This window comes from Clarias gariepinus, chromosome 3 (genome assembly GCF_024256425.1).
Source record: "Clarias gariepinus isolate MV-2021 ecotype Netherlands chromosome 3, CGAR_prim_01v2, whole genome shotgun sequence".
NCBI classification, from domain to species: Eukaryota; Metazoa; Chordata; class Actinopteri; order Siluriformes; family Clariidae; genus Clarias; species Clarias gariepinus.
Window position 1 is genome coordinate 12409930 of NC_071102.1, and position 24276 is coordinate 12434205.

The window sequence follows — 24276 nt, forward strand, 5'->3', positions numbered from 1 at the left end:
TCTGTTGCATTTTTAGAGACATGAATTTACATGAAAAGAAGAGAAATGCTAATATAAAACAGTCTTGCTGCTCCATGATCATGCAGCAACGACAGTAGTGAAGGAGATGCATCAGCTGTGGTTTGAACATCTTCCACATCCCCGTAACAGACCTGATACTGCACCATGTGACTATTAGGTATTTGGTTCACTTAATGAGGCCCTCCACAGTCACAGCTTGATCTCTAAAGCTAAGGTTAAGGAAGTGGTACAGACCTGGATTCAGCTGAGAACCTGCTTCTCCCAGGGAATAAAAGAGTCAGTGCAACGATACCAGAAGGGCATCGATCTGCAGGGAAATGATGTGGAGAAGTTACGTAATGTTTCAAATGCTTACAGTTATATGTGTTAAAGGGAACATTATATAATGTATATAATGTTTCTAAACTTCTGCCGCTGAGAAATCGCCCTCGGTAAAAAGATAATATAAGTAACAAGCATTGCTGGTCTTTTTTTCCGGTCGTTCTGTTATGAAAATGATATTCACTAGAAATTGACAAGGCATCTGTAACACCCTTCCCTCATCTCTTCCTGCACTGATGGAGACTCCGGCTAACAACGCTGAACGCTTACACAGGCTTAATGACTGGTTTGGTTTGAGTGGGGGGAAAAAAAACAGTCTGCATTCTGACCGCTGCTCCCTGGTTGTATCACAATCTAAAAAGCTCTGGTGGAGTTTTATTTCCAGGCAAAAGCCAGTAGTCCAGGGAAGCATGCTGAGAGTAACCTCTCGGGGTAGACAGACGTTTATCCAGGCAGGATTGTTATAATTAAAGGCCATATGAGGAGCACTTTGTGTGTTCTGTTTATCCTGGGATTTTTATAACACGTCTGTCAATGTTCTACGGTTATTTATAGCATCTGTGCTAAAATTATTATTGAGTATAAAAAACTCTTTGCAGTTGCATATTTTAGAATCTCTTTTTTTTTTTTTTCCCCTGCTATTTTTTTGGGATGCTTTGAGTTGGACAAGACTTTACTAAAAGTACTGTACGTGACGTCAGGTCATGTCATTAATAAATCAGAATCAGAGAAATGCCTACATCAGCTCTTTGCTCCAGTTCGTAGCTCAAGTCTGTGTCTAGCTATTAACGTTGTTAATGTTCTCCAGGAAACCTTTTATCACAGTACTGACACCAACAGCACAACACGTTAATTTGTCAGCCCCACCACTGGGCTGAGATTAATCCACCACCCAAATAACATCCGATCAGCTTTTTGTCCTCGAGCCCTTTCCATAGATTAAGGATATAAAGGAAGCCTGGTGACAACAGAGATGATATAAATACCTAATAAATGTGCTGGATGGTTAATTTAATCTACTCTCGATAGAAGCCTATTAAGTGATTGATTTTAGGTGTTGGGAAAAATACATACAATAGAATTTAAGCTTATTTTATTATTGAAATTTTAATGAATGCTGACTTACGAACATTGTGCAGATACGAACGGAACGCGGGGCTATGAACAAATCATGGAAATAGCTTATAACGAAACACAGTCTGAAACAGCGCTCTGAAACAAAATGGCATCCGTTCAATCATGCAACATTTTCCCAGGCTCCCCCCCACCAACGTCTTTCCAGGGTTCCCTTTAACCAAATTCAGCTGATTTCCTTTGCAATTTAAAGCCCCAGTTTCGTGAGAGTATAATGTGGAACCAAAACACCAAACTTGTGCATTTTTTTTTTTTTTTTTTTTTTTTTATTAATGCTTTACATTGTTTATTTATGTCAGTGGTGTATCAGAGTCAAGGACTCAACTTTTGAGACTTACGAACGAATCTGATTTCTGAACATGCTCCTGAAACAGAAATTGTTCATAAGTCATGGACTACTGTCCCTCGCTTCTCTCCATAGCTTAACTGTATGCTTGAAAAGGATTTTATTTTACAAATAAACCTTCTTTTAACAAGTCAAGGTTTAGTATGTGTGAAGGGCGGGACTTTCGGGACGCATTGGGACATTTTGGATCGTTCCAGACTTTCATTGGCCATGTTCACACTTCAAGCTATGTTGCTAATTTAAGATTTATTTTGCTCAGATCAGATCTGCATTTTCATAAAGGTTCATGTTCATAATTACAAGTGACTTTTATCTGACTCACTTTTTTTCGCACAAAAGTGTCTAAAAAATGAGATTTGTGCGTTCAGACAGCCCTAACTGAATCAGATCTGTTTCACATTAGGGGGAAATCAGGCTGGTAATGTGAACGTAACCATTTGCTGTTTTGCTTTTACAATTGTTGTTTTGGCAGGGGTTAAACATGCTGCTCTTTCCACATTTTTTTTGAGAAATAACTTGCAAGATATGCATACTTTGTTGTTTTTGCAATGTTTCTTGGCAAAATGCGGAACAGTTGGCAGATCTAGTGATATAATCGCCAAACAAACTGGTAACATAATATTTTGCAGGGATGATGATGATGATATTCCACAGGCCTACTCAATATCATACACAAATGGAAGATGAGTTTCTGATATGATTTGATTTCTATCCTGTTTTCTGGTATCATCCAGAAAACGATGAGTCTCAGGATTCCTCCCTCCTGTTGTTTCGGGGGGGTTCTTTGTCAGTTTTGCCTCTGGCTTAATCATTAGGGACTAATTATGAATCTAAATCTGGATTACTGTCAAGCAGCTTCGAAATGGTGCCTATTGTTAAAAACTCTATACAAACAAAATCTAACTGAATAATAAGGTCCCTCTCTCCATAGCTCTCTAAGGTCTTCTCTCCATAGCTTTACTGAGCAGTGCCGATTTAACAAGCAGAGAGCTACTGTTGGGCTTGTGAGATGAACCCTTACCCCCCATAGCTGCTCAGCTCTGTGCTTGGATCTCAGCCGCTTTTGTTTGGATGAGAGCATCAGAATAAAACCAAGTGAATTTTCTTTGTAATCACAGAGACTGGCACTGAAGCGAGAGGGAAAAAAGCCTGAATCTGAAAGATTAAAACAACAACAGTAGTCTCATTTTAACAGAGCTGGATGGATGGATAGTTGGATGGAGGGAATATATTTAAAAAAAGAAAGAGAGGGCATAGAGAGGGAGGGATTTGGAAGCAAGGGGTTTCCTGGGCAGAGAGAAGGTTGAGGCGCCCGACTAGAGCAGCTTGTGCTGGGTCGGCATTCTTGGCAGCTGGCAGAGGAAGCTAGTGTGTGTGTGTGTGTGTGTCAGAGAGAGATTCAAGTTAACCAGCCTGGCACTTTTTCTCCTCACGCTGGGTGGCTTGAATGCTTTGCTGTCCTTATTCTGAAGAAATTCAGGCAGGAGTGTTTGGGACCGTTTTCAGGATTAGCACTTGGTAGAACCACATTTATTACAGCGACAAGTATCCTGTGATCATTCTCGATCGGATACACCCATGTCTTAGCTCGAGCTTCTTTGCTGAAATGCTTACACACTATTAAGTTTTTCAGACACTGTTTGAGAACAGAAGTCTTGCTACACAGATGTCACTTGACAGATTTCTCATTTGGATAGATGTCTGCTTTCTCACTGGTCCAGTGTAGCATTGTCATGTATGTGTAGCGTTGTCTTCCTCACTAGTCACACACTCTCTTTTGCCAGCTGAAAAAGGCTTTCTTCTAGGATTGCTCTGTATTTGTTTCCATCCAACTTGCCTTCAGTTTCATGTTTTGTGCTTATCATGATTTAACATCCATGCTTTACTGCGGGTATGATGATCTAATCGATGAGCGGTGTTGAGGTTTCAGCTGAACACTTCACTGTGTGCCAAGGCCACTACAGGTCACTTATGGTCTCATCAGGCCAGAGAACATGGAGTATTAAACCTGTATAGGTTTTTTCTGGTCTCTCTCTTCCATAAAGGCGGTCTTTGAGGAATATTCAAGCCTACGATTGTCCCATTTGTGATCTCTTGAGCAACTTCGGTGTGAGCCTTGCTCTGTAAGGAAGGTGTTTATCAGACTAGTACTCGTCTTTTGGTGGACGTCCACTTTTAGATAAATCCGCGGTTGTGCTTTTTTTTTTTGTTGTAATTTTAATGAATGCGTTTAATGGTACAGATGTTGGGAAACTAGTTATTGGGAGATTCTTTTCCTGAACTTTATCCTGGGTTTGTTTTGATGGCTTCTTTGTCTTCCTGGTGTTTGTTCAAGTATAGTTTCTGACGAACTGTGTGCACTTCCAGGAGCTGAATATTTATATAATAATCATCTGACACTTTAATAGCACATAGGTGGACTCCAGTCAGCTAATAATACTGTCTGTTGTCAAAAGTATTCACTTGCCTGACTTCACATGCATATGAAGTTGAGTAACATCCTATTCTTAATCTATATGATGCTGACCCGCCCTTTGTATCTATAACAGCTTTAGATCTTCTGGAAAGCCTTTCCACAAGGTTTAGGAGTGTGTTTACTTGAATTTTTGAACATTCTTTCATAAGCGCATTTGTGAACTCAGACTAATGTTTGATGAGAAGCCCTGGCACTGGTGCTAATTCATGTTGAAACAGGAAGGGGCCATTCACAAACTGTTCCCACAAAGTTGGAAGCATACAATTGTCCAAAATGTCCTTTTACTGAAAGTAAGGGGCTGAGGCTAACTCCTGAATAACAACTCCACACCAGTTCCAACAGATCCAACATCAGTGTCTGACCTTCTGGAAGAATAGTCAAAAATTCCCATAAACGCACTCTTAAACCTTGTGGAGAGCTTTCTCAGAAGAGTTAAAGATGTTATAGCTGCAATGGCTGGGCCAACATCCTATTAAACCCTATGGATTAAGAATTAGATGTGGCAATAATGGCAGTTGATTGCACCAGAACTAATTACAATGCAACAGCGACTTTTTATTATTTATTTTTATTTTTGTATTATGATAAAGTTGCTATATTTTACTATACTGATCATCTGACACACCACATTTATATTATAAGTTATTTCGTGTAGCTTCGTGACATACTGTATAATCTCAGTGACGTTACTTTCACTGTTAACTTGCGGGGTAGGAAGGTTATCCAGCAGTGTGGGGTCTCGTAGACTTCGACCCTTGAGATACACAATAGTGGATGTGGATCAGTAACAGTTATCAGTAGTGTACTGTATAAGTCAAACTGTGTGCATGTTTTTATTTAGTAGTCAGCCTCACTTCCTGTGTTTTTGGCAGCTGAACCTGACGTGTGTGGGGGGAAAAAAAAAAGAAAAGAATGAGAGAGAACGAGGGAAAGTAAGTGTAGAGAATGTTAATCAGGTAGTTGACATGAGCCTTATGGTTCGAATTTGACCCTGTGCTGGTGGTCTCTCTGCGAGTGCTTGCCTGTCAGGCCCGTCCTGCCCCTGCTGGGGATCAAAATAAGGTACGAGAGGACGCACTAAATCGAACTGTGGTGCCGAACAGGATTCACTGCTTTTGATGAAATTCAGTTTTTTTCGACTGCCTTTCAAGTCTAAGTGCTGCTCAATACAGCATACGGTTTTCTTGTTTCTTTTCAAGCTCTACCCCTAAATACTTTCAGACAGAATGACGCTAATAACTGATTGACATGCCATAGTCTTGCCCTTCCTGTCAGTCTATAGAAAGTCTCCTCTTTTGCTCAGCCTGTCTGCGTTATTACTGCCGCACAATTTCCTGAAAACCACCTCCTCAGTTTGAGTCAGCTGACTGAAACGATGAAAATGTATTCAGTTCTCTAGTAGCATAAACGGAGCCGGATTGTTTGGGCAGTTAATCAGGCGTTTTCAGTCTCCTCGTCCCACGGATCACACGGCGGCCATGTGATATCAGGTCTAAACACAGACTCAAATTGTAGTGTATGACTGGCATAATATGCTGATTTGACCCTTTGGGTCCCATCTGAGTGTTTCCAGGAAAACATCTGCATTTTAAACCTGGAAGAAGGGAAAAAAAGACATAAATCTGTGAAATGAGACTAGACAGAGCTGCTGCTTGTGGATAATTGACAGGAGCAGATGGTTCGTTAGACAGTGAATACAGCGAGAGCTGTGACAGTGTTACATTTGTGTGGCTGTTTTAATGAGCACTCTGCTTCTGATGTGTGCTTTGCCTCATTATTTTCCCCCCTCCCTCTTTTTTGTCTCTCTCTCTCTCTCTCTCTCTCTCTCTCTCTCTATTTCTGCACAACAGGAGACTACGTTCTTGATGCCAAACCGAAAGAGATCTCTGAGGCTCAGCGTTTGAACTACGAGCAGGTAAGGAGCTCGATAGTGGGGCCCTTTTCCAAACATCTGGACACGTAGCAGAGGCACTTAGTAAGCTGTATGAGGGACTCAGAGAACTGCATCACACAGGAGTGTACGGTTTAGAGTATTCTCAGAGCTGTACGAGCAGGACTGGGGAAAGTGTTAGCACTCACACGTGTGCCCAGGCGTCTCTTTTATTCACACAGCGGGACCATTACACCTTCTCTCCCTCGTTCTCATTATAGATCTCATAAGCTCCTGCAGTTTCAGTCTTACTAAGACTTTGCCTTGTATACGTTTTCATCTAAATTGAATTTTTTTACTGTATGAAGGCCGGGAAAAATTTTTATGTGATTGGCCAAAAGACTACTAAGAGTGTGGTTTTAGTATCCTCTCATGATTGGTAACAACGGGACGTAAGAGTTTTTATTATGAGTCAGCATTTTTATGATATTAGGAATGTTCTGACAAAGCAATTGCATTTAGGCTGTGCTCTTATTATTTGTAAAAAAAAAAAAAAAAAAAAAAAGGATTAAACAAGGAATAAGTGATTTTTATCCAAGACACTTTTTGTGGCGCAGAACCAATCCAACCAAAAACAAATGGGGGCGCTCCTTTTTTTTTTTTTATAATGTTTTTTGGTAATTCTGGTCAGCTAGCCAAGTTGTTAGCGTGGGTGGAGTTTCTGAAAGAACACTGGAGATTTGTTTGGATGTTGAGTTCATATACAGTGTTGTGAAAAAGTATTTTTGTCACACTTAAATGATTGAGATAATCTAACTAGTTGTAATATTATACCAAAATAACCAGAGTATTTAAAAACAAAATGCAGGTTTAATTTATTTAATTTCTTAAGTGAAAAGCTGTCTTTTTTTTTTTTTTTTCCCCCCACCAAACCTAATAACTGGTTGTTTGCATCCTTAGTGGCAGCAACTGCAATCAAGAATTTGCAATAACTGGCATTAAGTCTTTCACGTCGATGTGGAGGAATTTTGGCCCACTCTTCTTTGCAGAATTGTTTTCATTCAGCCACATTAAAGAGTTTTCAGCATGAACTGCCTGTTGATACAGTGCTGTGAAAAAGTTTTTGCCCCCTTTCTGAATATATAAATACCTTTTTTTTTTTTTTTTTTTTTTACATATAAAAATAATCTAGAAAGTGGCAAAACGTTTTAAATATTGTATATGATTCAGGTAATCATTTTCTTTAGTATTATACAAAGATAACCCGAGTACAATACTTTTTCACAGAGGGCCAGGCAGGTTTGGGCATCTTTTTTCCTTTAATAAATTAAATCAAAACTGCATTTTGTATTTACTCTGGTTATCTTTGTGTAATATTAAACATTTGTTTGACTATCTGAATCATATACACTATATAAAACTTTTTGCCCCCTTATAGATATAAAAAAAAAAAAAAGCTATTTTTCACAGCACCATATCAATAGTTTTTCTCCAGAATTGCTCCTCCTTTAATATCATTTTAATTTACCCAGGTGCTGATAGTCTGTGCACTTCTAGCATGCTGAACTTCACACCATTATTGCAGTAATGTAGCGGCGTGAGCGCGGCAACAATAATTCTTGTTAATATTTGACTTGGTCATTTAATCTTCACCTTTTTCACAATACAGTTAATGAAATGTAATAAAGCTAATTGAACATAAAAATTCTGGAGATTAAAAAAACAAAAAAACTGGTAAGCCTTAAAGGTCCGAATTTTTTTGTTTCCCTACAAAAAAATTGTGGTCACTCAGCAGAAGTCATGTTAAGAGCAGGAGATATTAATAATCAGAGAAAAGAGGGATAAAAACGTGAGCCTTCTGCTGTTATTTTATTCTTCCTCCATCTCTGGATTCTGATCTTCTTTTAAAGAAAGGCCAGAACAGTGTGTGTGTGTGCATCTAAGATAACATACCAGTACATAATAAAGATAGAAGTCTCATCATCCTTTATCAGCATTGACAGCGACAGTGATGTTCCAGGCTAATTATGATGCAGACTTCATGATTTGAAAGGTCTTTTGTTTTCACTCAGCTGTGTTGTGCGGCCGTTTTCCTGAGCTCGTTTCAGGTGAGGTTCATTTTCCCCTCGGTCTCCACTCACACTCCCGAGCACTCGAGTCTATTTTTAGGAAAGTGTGAGAATAGCTGGATTTAAATAGAAATATGTCCATGCTTGTCTGTGTGTCTCTGTGTTTGTTGTAGCTCAGCCTGAAGCTGAAGGCTGTCTCAGATGGTGAGTGGTTAGATGTTCTTCTGTGCTGCTGTCATTTCATTTCACAAATATAAATGATCACGTAGGGACAAACATGCAGGCGTAGCATTTTCCTCGAACAGTTTTCATCCTCAAATTCATCCTCCAGCCATATTTCCTCTAGTGTAATGGCTTCTGGGGTTTGGATTCTTCTTTGAACGTGTCGCCTCATAGCCTTGTAGCAGCAACGCACCAGAAGAAACCAGGATGGAGGCTGAATGTTGTCATCTTACTGGAAAACAGAAAAGCCCTTCATTCTCAAGACTTTGGTGTGTCTTGAAAAGACTTAAAGGAATTTCTTTACCTTTGATATTAACACTGGAAATGCTTTCCAAAAATGCACCTGCTGTTTTACAGAAAATCAACACCGGCTAAATCAACATTAAGAATTCAGCTACCCCAGGGTAAAGATATATTTATATTATATCTCGCTTTTTATTTCAGCATTTGAGACATCATTTGAAAAGCCACTGATGAAGTGAAATTACCGATTAACAAATTACTGTCTTAGCAAGAAGGGAAATGATGCATGACAATCGGATCAAGTGGAGACAACAGGCACGTAAAATTGGTTAAATCTAGATTTAAATGAATAATTGACAGGCAGCAAGTCGTACCTGATTGGGTGGATGTTAGTTTCTCACAACATTTTTCCTCCTGAGGAGAACTTAAAAGTGGTCTGACTGCTTTACCCATCCCATTTAAGTCTTTAACGGTATTTGCGCGCGAGAGAGAAAGGTTTACTTGAGGCCACTCACACAGTATTTATACCACAGCACTTTATAATAACATTGAGAGAGGCTGATGTGGCCACACACACACACACACACACACACACACACACACACACACACACACACACACACACACACACACACACATAGACAGGGCAAGCTGGTAAATCAAAGGAGAGAAAAGACGTGTAAGAGGCTCAGGTGAACGAGGGTGGGCGAGGGTAAACACTGAGTACGGAGCACAGCATTCTGGGATGAGGTCAGTGCGCAGATGGGTTCAGGTTGCGTCAGGTCGTCCGGCAGAGCCGATGGTGCCGTAATGAATCATATTCGCACATGTTCCAACAGGATGCTGACTCATGTTCCCTCACAGCACAACTAGGCAGTTTTTAGCAAATATTTTATGTGGCCTCTATTTCTGAATCATCGCATTTATGTTTGTGAGCCTAAGAACAGCACGAATGGCCTGATTAGAACGAACGCATTGTGAAGAGGGAGGGAAGGAGGAGGGAGAGGAAATAAGAGGAAAGGAGTAAAATGCTTTGTTTTTTAATAGACTGAAAATGTAACATCCAAGAAACACAGAGGAAACATTTGTTGTAATATTTAAAGGGACAATATTTTCCTATTTCTTTAACAGGTTAACAGGGTCTTACATTTACATTTAGGCATTTGGCAGACGCTCTTATCCAGAGCGACTTATATTTTTATCTCATTACACATCTGAGCAGTTGAGGGTTAAGGGCCTTGCTCAAGGGCCCGACAGTGGCGACTTAGTGGTTGTGGGATTTGAACCTGGGATCTTCCGAACCGTAGTCCAATGCCTTAACCACTGAGCTACCCCTGGCCCCAGGGTCCTCTTCAGTGTGTGTGTGTGTGTGTGTGTTTTGATGCTTAAGCTGAAATAACCCTCAGATTCTGCATTTTTCACACTTCAAACTCCTTCTTTTTTACTCCCTTTCCAAACATGCTGTTTCAGTGTCCACTGCTGTGCCACACTACCTTCAGAGAAGAGCAGAGCTGAGCAGCACGCTGATGGCGGGGCCTATATGAGGTCATAATAGGAGGAAAATCTAACTGGCTTGTTTAAACCCCAGACAATACAAAAACTATTTTTTTTTTCTAATGTACATACACACTGGAGATCTTCGGTGTCTCTGAAAAGTAAATAAAAATAGAATTTTGCAAAATATTAATTGCATTAACACCATGATGGAAATATAGGAACAAGCTGTACAAACAGCAAACCCACAGTTTACTAATTAGATTTTTAGGTCACTTGGACGAGGGAAGGACAAACACTATTAGCTGTGTGTGTGTGTGTGTGTGTGTGTGTGTGTGTGTGTGTGTGTGTGTGTGTGTGTGTGTGGTGTGTGTGGTGTGTGTGGTGTGTGTGGTGTGTGTGGTGTGTGTGTGTGTGTGTGTGTGTGAGGCAGCAGCTGCTGAGTTCCCGGGCATGACTACACTGACATATTTGTGTGTGCAGGAAGTGTAGCAGGTAACCTGGTGTTTGCTGTTTTTGTTGCTGCTTGATGGCCTGGGGTTTTGAAAGTTCAGTTATGTTTGCGCTGTTGTGCAGTGTGTGTGTGTCTGGCTGTGTAAATGTATTCACGCCCTCTTCTTTCCTCCTGTCTTCTTTCTTATTCTAGTTGTCTTTTACAGTCACTTGGGAAACACCGCTATTATGAGAAGTAACATACGAGGGAAGTGAGACCGGGACTTGGGGTGAAATTTCATTTAAACAGTGCAAATAAGGTTAAAGAAGGCCGTATGTTGGAGCACACTGCAGTCACTTCGCTGTCCTTGAAAATCGTCAGGTAACTCGTCAGCTGCCAAATTGCGGAAGAGACACATCTGTGTGTGGGAACTGTACACACAATCATTTACAAACACCACTTGCACATTACAAGACTCATCTGCGAGTTATTGCCACGTCCTTGTACAGTCCTGACATCACTACAAGTGATTATTACATTTTGGGGTCATTAAAGGAGTTCTGGCGTTTCAGACATAAGGCAGAAAGTCGGATTTTGGCTCCGGAGTACTGAGAGAAATTTCCACCTTAATAGTATCCAAGCACTATTGAAATGCTGGGATGCAGAGCCTTTCAAAAGTATTTATAATACTTTGAACTTGAACAACACAAAGTGTCACATAGTTTGAAGTGGAATCATAAATGGTTTTCAAAACCTTTTACAAATAAAAATCTGAAAAGTGTGACCTGCATTTGTATTCTGCCCTCTTTTGTCTGATACCCCTACCTAACATCCAGTGGAACCAATTGCCTTCAGAAGTCACCAAATTAGTAATTAGAGTGCATCTGTGTGTAATTTAATGTCAGTATAAATACAGCCCTCATAAGTTTGTTAGAGAACATTAGTGAACAAATACTATCATGAAGCCCGTGGAACACATCAGACAGGTCAGGGATAAAGTTTAAAGCAGGGTTAGGTTATAAAAATATCCTAACATCTCGCAGAGCGCTGGTTAATCCATCATGTGAAAATGGAAAGCGTATGGCACAGCTGCAAACCTACCAAGACATGGCTCTCCACCGGAATCGATGGGCTGGGCTGGCATGTGGAACGATTCAAGGGGTATGAATACTTTCATACACTGTAAAGGCACTGTAAGTGCATTAGTGTAGTAGGGGGTTATATAGAGAAATAAAGGAAGTTTTTATTCTCTCAACTATTTTCTGTTATTCTGTACAATCAAAAGTCCCGCTTTCACTTGAACACCCCTCATATTGAGCAATGTAACCTAAAGTAAAGAAAAAAGAGAACAGGAAGTGAGGCGGTGTCTCAGCAACAGCATGATGGTTAACATTTAAATGTACTAAATATTCTTGTAGTGGTTTAAAAAAAAAAAGAAAACATGAATCCAGATATCTATTAACAACTGTGTGTGTACTTATGCTAAACCAGTGCTCTTAAATGCATGCATACGTACACAAGATGGCTGCAGCACACATCCTGCCTTCATCCAGCATGCCGGAAATGTTTCTTGTTCGTTGTTTGTTTATGGTGATTGGCATCCAGTATGTCACATTACCGCGACCTATGGGTCTCACTCTCTCCCTCTTCTTCCCATACTTTAAAGCCGATTTTCGAACCAGGTTTTCATTAAATAAACTTTTAATTGCTTCCTTTTCCTTAATCAGTGACCCTCACAGTTCATAAAGTCAGCTGCTTTTATCTGTGATTAAAACATAAAGACCCTCTTGTGTGTGACATTATACCAACACAGTCATGATGTGAAGCAGAACAACAAATGACACGCAAGTGGCAGCTATTAAGAGACATAACTTCTGTCACAACAAGTTTGATTTAATGGACCGATATGACATCTGTGCGTGTGCTGCTGCAGCTGTCTTTTTAGATAAACATCATTGCAGACTTCTTCACTTTTTCTCTTACTGCCTTCACTGTTTTTTATGCCATGCAAAATCAAAAGACGTTTAATGAAAGATACATTTTCAGGGCTGAAAAGGTGTGTTGGCTCTGACCTGTCCAATTTGTGGACAGAACTTTAAATACTCTAGATGTTTGAATTGTGAGTACAGGTAGTCCTCGAGTTAAAAACATTCAAGTTACAAATTTCAGAGCTGTGAAACCAGCTCTGAGACTGGCGACCGGGATTCCCCTCAGAATTTAAAGTCACGGACACAACACTGTGATATTTGACATACAAGGGAACAGATTATTTGACAGGGGGACAAATTTAGTCAAGTGGATTGTTATGCTTTACATTGCATATTCATGTCAATGGTGTATAAGACCCACTTTGTCTGACTTGAGAACAAATAGGATTTGCGAATCTGCTCCCAGAATGGAACTTGTTCGTAAGTTGGGGACTACCTGTACTGTGCTGCTTACATGTGTATACACAGCAGCATCACATGTTTAGTATAAGTGGTTAGCTCTTAGCTTATTCCCAGCCTTCAAATATATAAACTTTTTTGGGGTAAAAAGAAAGTGGTCATGCACATTGTAATATACTTATTTATCCTAAACGTGTGTGTGTGTGTGTTTTTCTGTAGAACATGAGCGATGCCATGGCAGTCCTGCACAAGCTACAGACTGGTTTGGACGTGAATGTGAAGTTCACAGGTGTTGGGGTGTTCGAATACACCCCCGAGTGCATCGTCTTCGACCTGCTCGACATCCCGCTGTACCATGGCTGGCTGGTGGAGCCTCAGGTATGTGAACTCATTCTTAAAACTACAACAGCATATGGAAATCAAATATATTGTAAATGATGAGTGTGAAAGGAATCAGGAAGTGTAAATAAGTGTATTTTGAATCATAACAGCATGACTTCAGTAAAAAACAGTAGAACACGAAGCATCCTGACAGTTTTTCCAAAATAAGGTCAGTCATCACATGAAATGAGACGGGTTTACCATTGGTTTAACATTTAAGGTGTACTCTGGGACAGTCAGGACAACAACAACAGTGTTCTTATAATTAAGCAATATGATTTGAGAGGGAGTGCTGTTGTACTGAATAATAGATATTCAGATATTCAGTACAATGAGAAAGATAGGAGGAAAAGAGCACAATATCCTTCTCCAACTGGAGCAGCTACTGTTAAAGGTTACGACGCACAGTTAGCAACTGAGAGTTAATTAACAATTATTAGGACCAGAGGTGGGTTTTTTGTTTGCTTTGTTTTTGACATAACTTGACATGATGGCAAAGGACAACAAGCTAAGGTTAACTTTAATCACTGATGCTGAAGACACTTTACAAACAGAAATTCTAAAGCTGTTAGTAATTTACAGTGCATTATTTAAAGTCCTACTGTTGTCATGTCGTAAGCAGAGATCGGTTATTTATACCTCACATTACAGTTCACACGATTACAGTTCATCAGCTCATAATATCTCTGCTTTACTCATACAGTCATGGGGGTGCACGGTTTACTATCCAATACTGCATAGAGCTTTCCAGTTGGAATGAACCAAATACCCTAAAAAAGACATGTCTGAAGGGTGCACACAGACACCTAAGGGGAATATAAAGTCTTAGCTTAACTAGGTAAGGCTCTGGGTTCAAGGTCGCAAGGTCAGGGGTTCAAGCCAACCAAGTTGCCCCTGCCCTTGAGAAAGCCCCTTAATGCTCCAGGGGGCGCTGTGACCTGGCTGGCCCTGTGCTCTGACCCCAGATTGCTAGATATGTGAAATTTTTTCATTTACTACATTTCACTGTGAAAAGCACAGGGTTTCCCCTCAACTTGAATGAGCACGACACCTCTGATTACAGCAGCTGTGAAGCAGAATGATGCATACGGTTAAACATCCCAGTGCTGTTATACTCTGTATCAGCACTCATAGAAAGCTTCGTCCAATTAGATTACTCATTCAGAACTAACTACTGTATAATAATATACATTATATAATATAAATATACTCCCTGGAAATGTAGATAGATGGGTAGCTAGGTAGATAGATAGATACTTTATTTCCAATATCCAATAGCAAGGATAGTAACAGACAAGAAACAAGTGGTAGCAATTACAGATAATCATGTGTAGTGTAAAAAAAGAAACATGGAAGACAACCAAACTAAAACAGAAATTATATATATATATAATTAAATGAGCAGACATATGGGTGTCTCTGTTAAAGTGACCACCGTGTGTATATCGTGAGAGATAAACAAAAATAAAGGTAGAATAACACGTTATTCATGAAACTAAGCTGCTCCACTCGTCGTCCCAGCATCCTCTTTGTGTTTATATCTTTGGTTTATCAGAGTTATAAGAAACGAACAATACTTTCAGTTCAGTTATCTCATATGAACTTGGGTTTACTGCAGTAGAATGAAAATCTCTTTGAAAATCTCTCTCTCTTTGTCTCTCTCTCTCTCTCTCTGTAGATGAGTGATATAGTGAAGGCTGTGGGGAACTGCAGTTATAACCAGCTGGTAGAGAAGATCATCAGTTATAAGCAGTCGGAGAACAGTGAGCTGGCTGGAGAAGGTGTGAGAATCCTTTAATTCCTACATAATCTTTAGTATCTTTTATTGCAACTTTTTCAATGATATATATTTTTTCATGCTTTCATCTGGTGAAAGTAATAGTGGCATTTGGCCTTAAGAGAACAGGACAGTCTTTATGTAAGAAGCATCTATTCTGTGTGTGTGTGCACTTGTACATCTATATGTTACATTTTGGATGATTGTATAACTGTTTACTGGCACTCTCTGTTTCTCGCCTTGCTCGCTCTTACTTGCTCAGTTACTCTCTCTTGTCACCGTGTGTGTGTGTGTTTTAGATTTTTCATTTACGTCACCTTGTTCGTTAAGAAGAAATTTTCATGCCTCTTGCATCACAAAAATATTTAAATAAATGACAGCAAACGTTAGTCCTGAAGCCTGTAGCCACACACACACATACACATGCACACATTCGTGTCTCTTTTCTGGTTCTCTAGCTTGGGTCTGTTTCTTCATTTCTGTCTCCCTCTCTCTGTCTCACTGTACATTTCCCAACATCTCTCTTTCTACTTCACATCTCTCTCTCTCTCCTCTTCCATATGCAGGGATTGTTTCTGCCTGTCCATTTTTTGTTTTTGTTTAAATAATTCCATTCATAATGATTCGATGCCAGGCTGGACTAAAGCTCCCCTGGTGGCCCATCACCGTACGACAACACTATATTGTTTTTTCTTTCATTTCAGTAGGCTCAATAGACAGGGTGAGGTCACTGAGGGGAACGGTGGAGCCCTTGTCAGTGTTTTTGTTCCATTTTCAGCTCATTTTGCAGACAGTGGAGAGTCTAAATATCGCAGAGCTATTTTAATGTAAAGGTGTTTATTTATTTATAAAAGCATCCGGCTCTCCACACCTTCTCCCACTTAGGCTTAAGGTCAGGGTTGAGACTGGTAAAATCATACAGTATGACATGTACCTGCCTGTTTGTTTGGGAGTGTGTTATATTTCTGAATATATAGCAGTCAGACTTTGTGTGTGTGTTAGAAATAGTAACTTATTGTGTTGTGCTTTTGAGATGAATTTCAGGACACTGGTACGTGTATGTAATGATCACGACTCTACGTGATGTTTGTTGTGTCAGGCTTTGTGGCGGAGCAGTTCCTTCACAGCACGGCCACGCAGCTGACCTACCACGGCCTGTGTGAGCTCACATCCACCGTGCAGGAGGGGGAACTGTGTGTGTTCTTCAGGAACAACCACTTCAGTACCATGACCAAATTCCAGGTGAAACACGCACACACAGGTGTATATTATGCCTACATACATATGATGTGTGTGTGTGTGTGTGTCAAAAGTATTTACTCGTCTGTCTTCACATGCATATGAACTTAATTAACATTCAATTCTCAATCCATAGAGTTTAATATGATGTTGGTCCCGCCCTCTTTGCAGATATAACAGTTTTAACTCTTTTGGAAAGTCTTTCCACACAAGGTTTAGGAGTGTGTTTATGGGAATTTTTGACAAGTGCAAAAGTCCAACATCGTATTAAGCTTTGGATTAAGAATTGTATGTTGCTTAAGTTCATATTCATGTGAAGGCAGATGAGCGAATACTTTTGGCAATATATACATACAAGTTTGCTTAAAGTGTTCCAGAGCCAAAAATCTTGTTATAATTAAGTCTATATTATTTATATTAATTATAAATTGCTATAAAATGTTCAAATCGACAGCCTCTGAGCTCACGGCACTTTTGTATGCACGGAGCTTTTTTTTTGTCTCAGAACTGATGTTTCATGCAGAGATGATTTCCTCCTTCAGTGCAGTTATTGTTCTGGGATGAGTCTAATAGTCTACTGACTTCAGATGACCCCAAAGAAAAAAAAATTTATCGGTGTTGGGTCTGGCTGTTTTATATCTTATGTTGTAAGTTTCAAATCCATCTCAGGTCTAAAATTAAAAAGAAGGATCGCTAGTTTTCTTAGCGTAATGGTACACAAAGGTCACTTTAATGGTACATACATCAGTTTTGAAGTCTTAAAGAGGGGATGGGGGGGGTGCACATTATTTTAGATTTTCTTTTTTTCATTTATAATAAATATTTTTTTAAACATTGCAATAAACCTATACATTCTGTGAACCTGCATCTCGTTATATAGGTTGTTTAATAACAGCAATGGTGCTATCTATAGGGAACAGTGCAAACAATGCTTCTTGTAAAAAAAAAAAATCCATTATTTAAATTATTTGCACTGTTCCTCAGATGAAGGCTCTGGTGCAATTTTAACTCAACAAAGTAAGACCTTCTACCTTTTAAACATTTGGAGAATGTCTATCACGATATAAAACAGCATCAGAAATAAACTAAAGTATAACGTCTTACCGTTATACGAATTATTTTATGCCATATATACAAGTGTTATCTTGGATTTAACCAGCATGCAGACATATTCGTTAGTAATACAAAACGCTGGACAATACAGTTCACTGGACACAACAGTTTGTTTTTAGAAAGAAAATGCACATTACTCGTCATGCTGCCGTGCGTGTTGCTAAGACAACCCAAACGTCCAGTTTCCTGCTTTGTCTAAGGAACGCATCGAGGTTGGAAATGACAATATTTCAAATATTCCTTTTATCTGGCTTTTGATACAAGTCCCCAGCAATGTCATGTCTTTAATTGGAATTTACAGAATGAATAGAGAAAGTCCCTCAGCACTGGGTCGTAACGCTCACGGAAAATAACATGCTGTACCGAATTTTCCCCTTCGGGGAAAAAAAAAAAACACATCAAGCTATGATGTCACTCAATGTGATGTGACTCAGGAAGTTATTATCTACTTTTTAGCATTACCAATACATCACCATGGCTGAACTGTTTGAGATTAAAAAATTTATTCGCAATTTTGCATTATCAATGTCTTGAAATCGAATTAATCAGTTTCGGTGGCGATCGTCTAAACCCCCTAGGAGGAGTATATCAAAATCTATTGGCTGCGTTTTGCAATCAGCCCTTCAAATAACTGACTTCCTGTTGAGTAGAGGCCATGACATGCTTAGCTCAGTAAAATCTAAATATTTTTTTATGCGATGCAGCAAAATATCCTGTGAAGAAATCTCCTGTGAAAATCTCTAGCCCCTTAGACGTTTTAATGGCAGTTCCAAACTATGGGGAAAAAAAAAAAAAAAAAATGTAAGTTGCTCTGAATAAGAGCGTCTGCCAAATGCCTAAATGTAAATAAGAAAAAAATCCTTTGAAGGAACAAAGAGATTCTTAGTGTTGTTCCATCCTCGCCTCTTCTTTCATTCTCAAACACACGACTCATTTGGTTATTCATTTTCTGCCCCCTAATGGCCAAATTGATGTTGCATTAATCAATAAAGGAAGACACCCAGGCAATCAAACCTGACACCTTTTGCTTGTTGACAAAGACACACTACAGATGTATAGACGACATGGATCACAAATAAAGACTGCCATTTAGATAGCAGATCTCTGATGTCCCCTAGATTTATCTCTCCGTTTCTACGTGTAGATTCACGTCCTAATAAATGCACATTATATCGTCTTCGCCACCATAGAGTCCGGAGGCGTTGTGACAGTTTTTTGATTAGATTCATATTTTTGTTGATGGATTGTCAGGACCTGTTTTATGGTTAAACAGTTAGACTTCTCACTTTTGCTTTAACAAACAAGGAAACTAAACACAACTGGAGAAAAGCACGTTCACGCTTGTTTTGTAGGAAGCCAGGCCGGTCCTGATGCCCGCTCTTATTTCAGGATCTGTGTTAGACTTAAGTGGAGAATAAGGAGCCGTCATGTGCTCAGTGTCCTTAAAAAAGGTAGGAGCCATGTAAAGATTTTGCTACTGAGGCAGACAAACACACTGTATCTCAGCTAGAGTTTTTCTAAAACACCGAGCAAGTCATTAGCCAAGCCATGACACGTTTTCAAAGGCCCTTCACATCACTCACCCTCTGGCTTAGCAAAAGCCTAAAAGAGAGCGAGATGTGTCTTCTTCTGAGTGCGTAATCACAAGTCGTAGCCACAGCACTCTTCTACTATCAGGTCTTATTGCCGAGAGATAACTAATCAGTGTGTTATAGTCACACACAGCTCTAGGTTGCTTGTAATCACTAGTTAATGCATAATGTATAACTTAACTAAATATAAAAAGTGGCCTTGTTTTCACCTGACACTTTTTTTTGTGGTGATGTTGGTTTTTGACATCAAAACTCAAATAATAAAAAAAAAAAAAAGTAATTATAATATAATATGACTTTAATATTATAATGTTAGGGTTAGGGTTAAAATACCAAACACTGACACTGATGTCTCCTTGTGTCATTGATAAATACAGGTATTTCCCGACTTTCTTTCGTGGAACACATTCAAAAGTCAGACAAAGTGAGTCTTGTACGCCTTTGACACGAATATACAATGTAAAACATACCACCAATCCACTTGACTAAATCTGTCCCCCCTTCCCCACACTGCCATCATGTGTCCAAAAATCATAATCGCACCTAAGGAAATGAATCTCGCAGTAAAATATGAGTGTTGTCTTCGCGCCTTTAAATCGAGAGGGGAATCCCGGACACCATTTTGTCTTGGAGCTGTTTTTCACTGTATTAAAATGTGAACTCGAAATTAGGATTATTTACCATCGGGACAGCTTTACAGGACAGATATTTTCTATCATTGTTCTTCCGGACTTATTAACTAAAACCGGTGAGGCCGACTCATTTCTTCCGATTTTAAACATTCACTTACACACTGAAAATATGATTGTATATAATTGTAAATATTGGTATCTGGTGCACTGCAGTGACTATTTCTTGTACCATACACGTGTATTCCGTGATTGAAATAAAAGTAGAACCGCAGTCCATTTGTATTTGCTGGAAATTCGTAAGTCGAATGTTCATAGGTCGGGGACTACCTGTAATCTTACTGCTTTTAGAAAAAACATTAGTCATAGAGAATGCCCTCATCTATTATAGCTGTCCATGACTTAATTGTTAGTATAGAAAGTATTCAAACAGACAAATAAATATAAAGCTTGTAGAGAACCACTCTGTTGTGGAGAATGCAGAATTCTATAGCGATGTGTTTTTAAGTAGGTTTTAAAATTAACTTTAACGGTCTCCACTTATGAGCGTACAGAACATTGACCAATTAGTGCTTTGTGTGTTTGTGTGTGTTTGTGTCTGGCAGGGCCAGCTGTACCTGCTGGTGACCGATCAGGGCTTTCTAACTGAGGAGAAGGTGGTGTGGGAAAGTCTACACAACGTGGACGGAGACGGAAATTTCTGCGACTCAGAGTTCCGCCTGAGACCCTCGGACCCCGAGAGTGTCTACCACGGCCAGCAGGACCAGATCGACCAGGTTGCTTTTCTCTTAATGCTCTCTGCTCCATCTTGGTAAATACCCAGCCACAGGATACCGTTTTTTTGAGATGGCTTTTGGACAATTATAGTGAACTATTTATGTGCAGGACCTGATTGCATAACCGTAGGCAGCCTGTAATTTGTTTCACAAAGATGTAAATATGAATCATCTGGAGAGAAGGAAAGAAGAAAAAAAAATACTAGCAGTCCTTCTGGCGCTACTACATGAATTCTGTGTTTGGATGCCAGACTAAGAGTCCAGGCTTAAGACAATGCTGCCATCTCCTGGATATAGTGTAAATTACAGTGCCAAATTTTGAACTGTTAATCGGCTGTTTGAATAAACTTGAACACACACAGGAGATTCTGGTATTGGAGAGAATCTTTAATCTTTATGTCTGGCAATCCATTATTTAAAATGAATAAAAAAACATGAATACCCAGTGCCATCATTTCCTCGTCAGCTCTCAGAGTTCTGTTAAAAAGCAGCCACAGGGTTAATGATATTATATATTATTTATTATTGATCATATAGTCAGACTTCAGGGTAGTACAAGCATTATAGTGTGTCGTCATAAAGGATACTAATGCAGTGTAGAATCGATAGTGGTGTTTTTTTTTTTTTTTTTTTTTTTGTGAAACAGCCCTTAGTGAGGTGCAGAAGTGAGCTTATAAAGGGTGGTGTGTAGTTGGAGCCGTGCACACACACACACACACACACACGTGGCTCTGCCTGCTACATAGATGTCGACCCGGCTGCTAGGAGCCAAAGCTGTTTTAATAATTCATGTTAAAAGTGCATCCCTCTTCCTTTTTCCCCATTCTTTCATTCACGTGTGTCCATGTAGGATTGGACACCTCAAAGCTTTAATGTACTGTAGGACGGACATGACAATGTCTCTCACATCCTGTCTCTGTTCACTCTTTGTGTTAAATTTCCATTTGAATAATAGATGTTGTTCTTTTATGTTTCTTGAGTTGTGTGTCAGCTTTATGACACCGCTGTATTTTTGAGGGCCAGACGCAGGACCGGGGGTTCAGATTGTACTTTTAACAGACACAGACAGAAATAGATGTCTTGTGAAAAAAAGCTGAAGTGTGTCTGTGTGTATACAGGACTACCTGATGGCGCTGTCGCTGCAGCAGGAGCAGCAGGTGTCTGAACTGGGCTGGGAGCAGCTTCCTGAGGGGATCAGTGATCTGGAGCTCGCCAAGAAGCTGCAGGAGGAGGAAGATCGCAGGGCCTCTGAGTTCTATCAGGAGCAGGAGGAGGAGCAGGAGCAGGCTGCTGCAGCCGCACAGGCCCAGGTACACACACACACACCCTTACTTCATGCATGCACATTCACACAGGAGACAAAATCGTAATTCAATGATTTTTAGTACACACGAGCTCCCTAAACATCCTGCACAAGTCCATGAAGCGATGACCGTTTAAAAAGAGTTCTCTCAGTTATGATGTGTTTGATGATGATGATGATGGTGTAAAGTCCAATCTTCATCAGATGTCCGGTTTGTGAGAGTCTGTGCCCTGTTTACCTTTTAGCTTCCTGTTCTTGGATGTAAGGATTTAAAATGTAATGTAGTCGTCTTCTGCCTCAAAATGTGCTGGTGCGTCCAGTTCTGCTTTTCCGCTCAACGCAGTTGTATTGAGCGAGTGTTTACGCTACTGTGGCCGTCCTGTGAATCCATACCAGTCAAATTAGCGAGACTTCTGCTCCGCCAATTCACCACACAGACTGTAGCTTGTGAAAACCCCAAGAGAGCTTTTGAAATACTCACAATGGCACTAACAGCCATGCTGGGGTCAAAGTTACTCTAATATATCAGATAAATTCTTAAGCTGCGTCTGCAGGATTTAATGCTCTGCGCTGCTTTTACATGAACATAACTGCATATATGAGCAGAAGTGCTTGTGACCGGTGTGTGTGTGTGTGTGTGTGTGTGTGTGTGTAGGGATAAAAGGTTAATTGATTTGTCTTGATCAGTGATCAGTGATTTGTTTCTTTGATTGGTGAGAACACGATCATTCTGTGCTCTGTAACCGAGATCGAGTCTACTGGAAAAGGTGTTCTCGAGAACGATAGTGTACTCAGGCATGGATCGAATCTAATGTGGTGTGGAAACGGTCGTACCTGAGAACAGAGGCGGATCGCTGTTTAAATGTGATGTCATCAATCTCCCGTCAGTCTTGACTAATCTAATCTAATAGTCTAACAACAGGCTTAGGGTTCAAGTTAACTTGCTTGTTCTAGCTCACAGACCAAGTCACTGCATACTGCCCCCTGCTGGATGGGAGTGTGTAAATACGCAAGTGTACCCGAGACTAGAGGACAAAGAGCAATGTGGATGTTGTCATGATGTGAAAAGTCCTTACACCTCAGCTCTCTCTCTCTCTCTCTCTCTTTCTCTCTGCAGGTTCAGGCAGCAGGAGGCCCTGCGGTTGAAGTAGCGGTCGCGGCTCCGGCGGGTGGAGGAGGAGGAGGAGGAGGAGGAGCGGCGGCGTGTCCCAGTCCGGGAAAGCACAGTTCCAGCTCGGAGCGCAAAGCCAAGAAAGAGGCCAAGGAGAAGGACAAGTGTGTGATCCTGTAAGAGCGTCACATCCTGCTGAGTGACGCGCAGAAAGCTCGTGGTTACACACAGACTCGGAGCTGCACGAGGACTGAGAGGGCGTGACTGAGGAGACGATCCGCTGTTCCCAAGCCACTGGTGCCTGACGCCGTTTGCTCTCCGAACACGCAGCCGAGCGGATCAGGGGAGGGGGGTGGGGGTAGGGGGGTTGTGGGTGGGGGGGGGGGGACGAACTCGCAGCGCGTCTCTCTGATCGAGCTCTCCCGACCTTCCTTACAGCCGCACGTGCACCGCACGTGTGTGGAGTGACCTCACGCTTCAGGAAAAACAGGAGGGAGAGAGAACCGCACCGTGTTTTTCTTTTCTTCTTCTCTTTTTGATTTCCATAATTAAAGTTGTTTCTAAGATGTTTTATAAGCCGTTTTATAGCCGATACACTCACACACACACTTCTTATACGTTGTGATGCAGTTTCACACGCAGGATCTTTACACTCGGACAGCGCGTGCAGGAGTCACACAGCAACAGTGTTACACTACAGGAAGTTCAGCATCAGGGCCTCTGAGGAGCGAGACACACCTCCTCGATCCGGCCAAAAAGATCACCACGATATATATATACAGACACGTACACACACACGTAAACACACATATATATATATATATATCTCACAGTAATCAGTTTTAAGGACGTGCCAGTCAGTCAGTTGTGCCACTTTTAAAGATCGATGTTGAGTTTAATCACGAACCTCATCATATCCAAGTTTTTTTCTCCGTTTCCTCCAGTCAATATTTAAAATCTACTTTTCACGAAGTCGAATCTTCGCCCCGTGTCTTTTCGTCCACGTGAGACGGTTAAACCGCACCGTGTCCGTGTACAGGTGTGTGTTTGGCGAGCGCGTGTCCCCGACTCCCCACTACGGGTTGAAATTTGAATTGAATACGCTGCCGCCGTCCGCGCGCCATTTCAGTTTGTAACGCGTTACTCAAACAGTTTAAACATCCTGTTATCTGCTCGTGCCACGGCGTTAACGGTCACGCTGATTCTAGTTTATAGCACCGTGTGTGTGTATATATGTGTGTATGTGTGTGTGTACCTCTACACACACATTTACCCGTCTTACTGCCTTCAGACAAAACGTTTACTCTCTATACATTCCAGCAGGATGTTTTCATTCTTG

The 24276-nt window shown here is 40.5% G+C and overlaps 1 protein-coding gene across 1 annotated transcript in view; it reads left to right on the forward strand.

Moving 5' to 3' along the window:
• The window catches only part of mindy2 (MINDY lysine 48 deubiquitinase 2), a 34205-nt gene extending 10928 nt beyond the window's left edge, over window positions 1–23277 (forward strand). The window contains exons 3-9 of the mRNA XM_053491354.1: window positions 6149–6213; window positions 13236–13394; window positions 15076–15178; window positions 16274–16416; window positions 20353–20523; window positions 21642–21833; window positions 22944–23277. Coding sequence (XP_053347329.1) covers window positions 6149–6213; window positions 13236–13394; window positions 15076–15178; window positions 16274–16416; window positions 20353–20523; window positions 21642–21833; window positions 22944–23117 — 1007 coding nt within the window. The 3' untranslated portion in view covers window positions 23118–23277. The remainder of the gene's footprint in view (window positions 1–6148; window positions 6214–13235; window positions 13395–15075; window positions 15179–16273; window positions 16417–20352; window positions 20524–21641; window positions 21834–22943) is intronic.
• The last annotated feature ends 999 nt before the right edge of the window (window positions 23278–24276 follow it).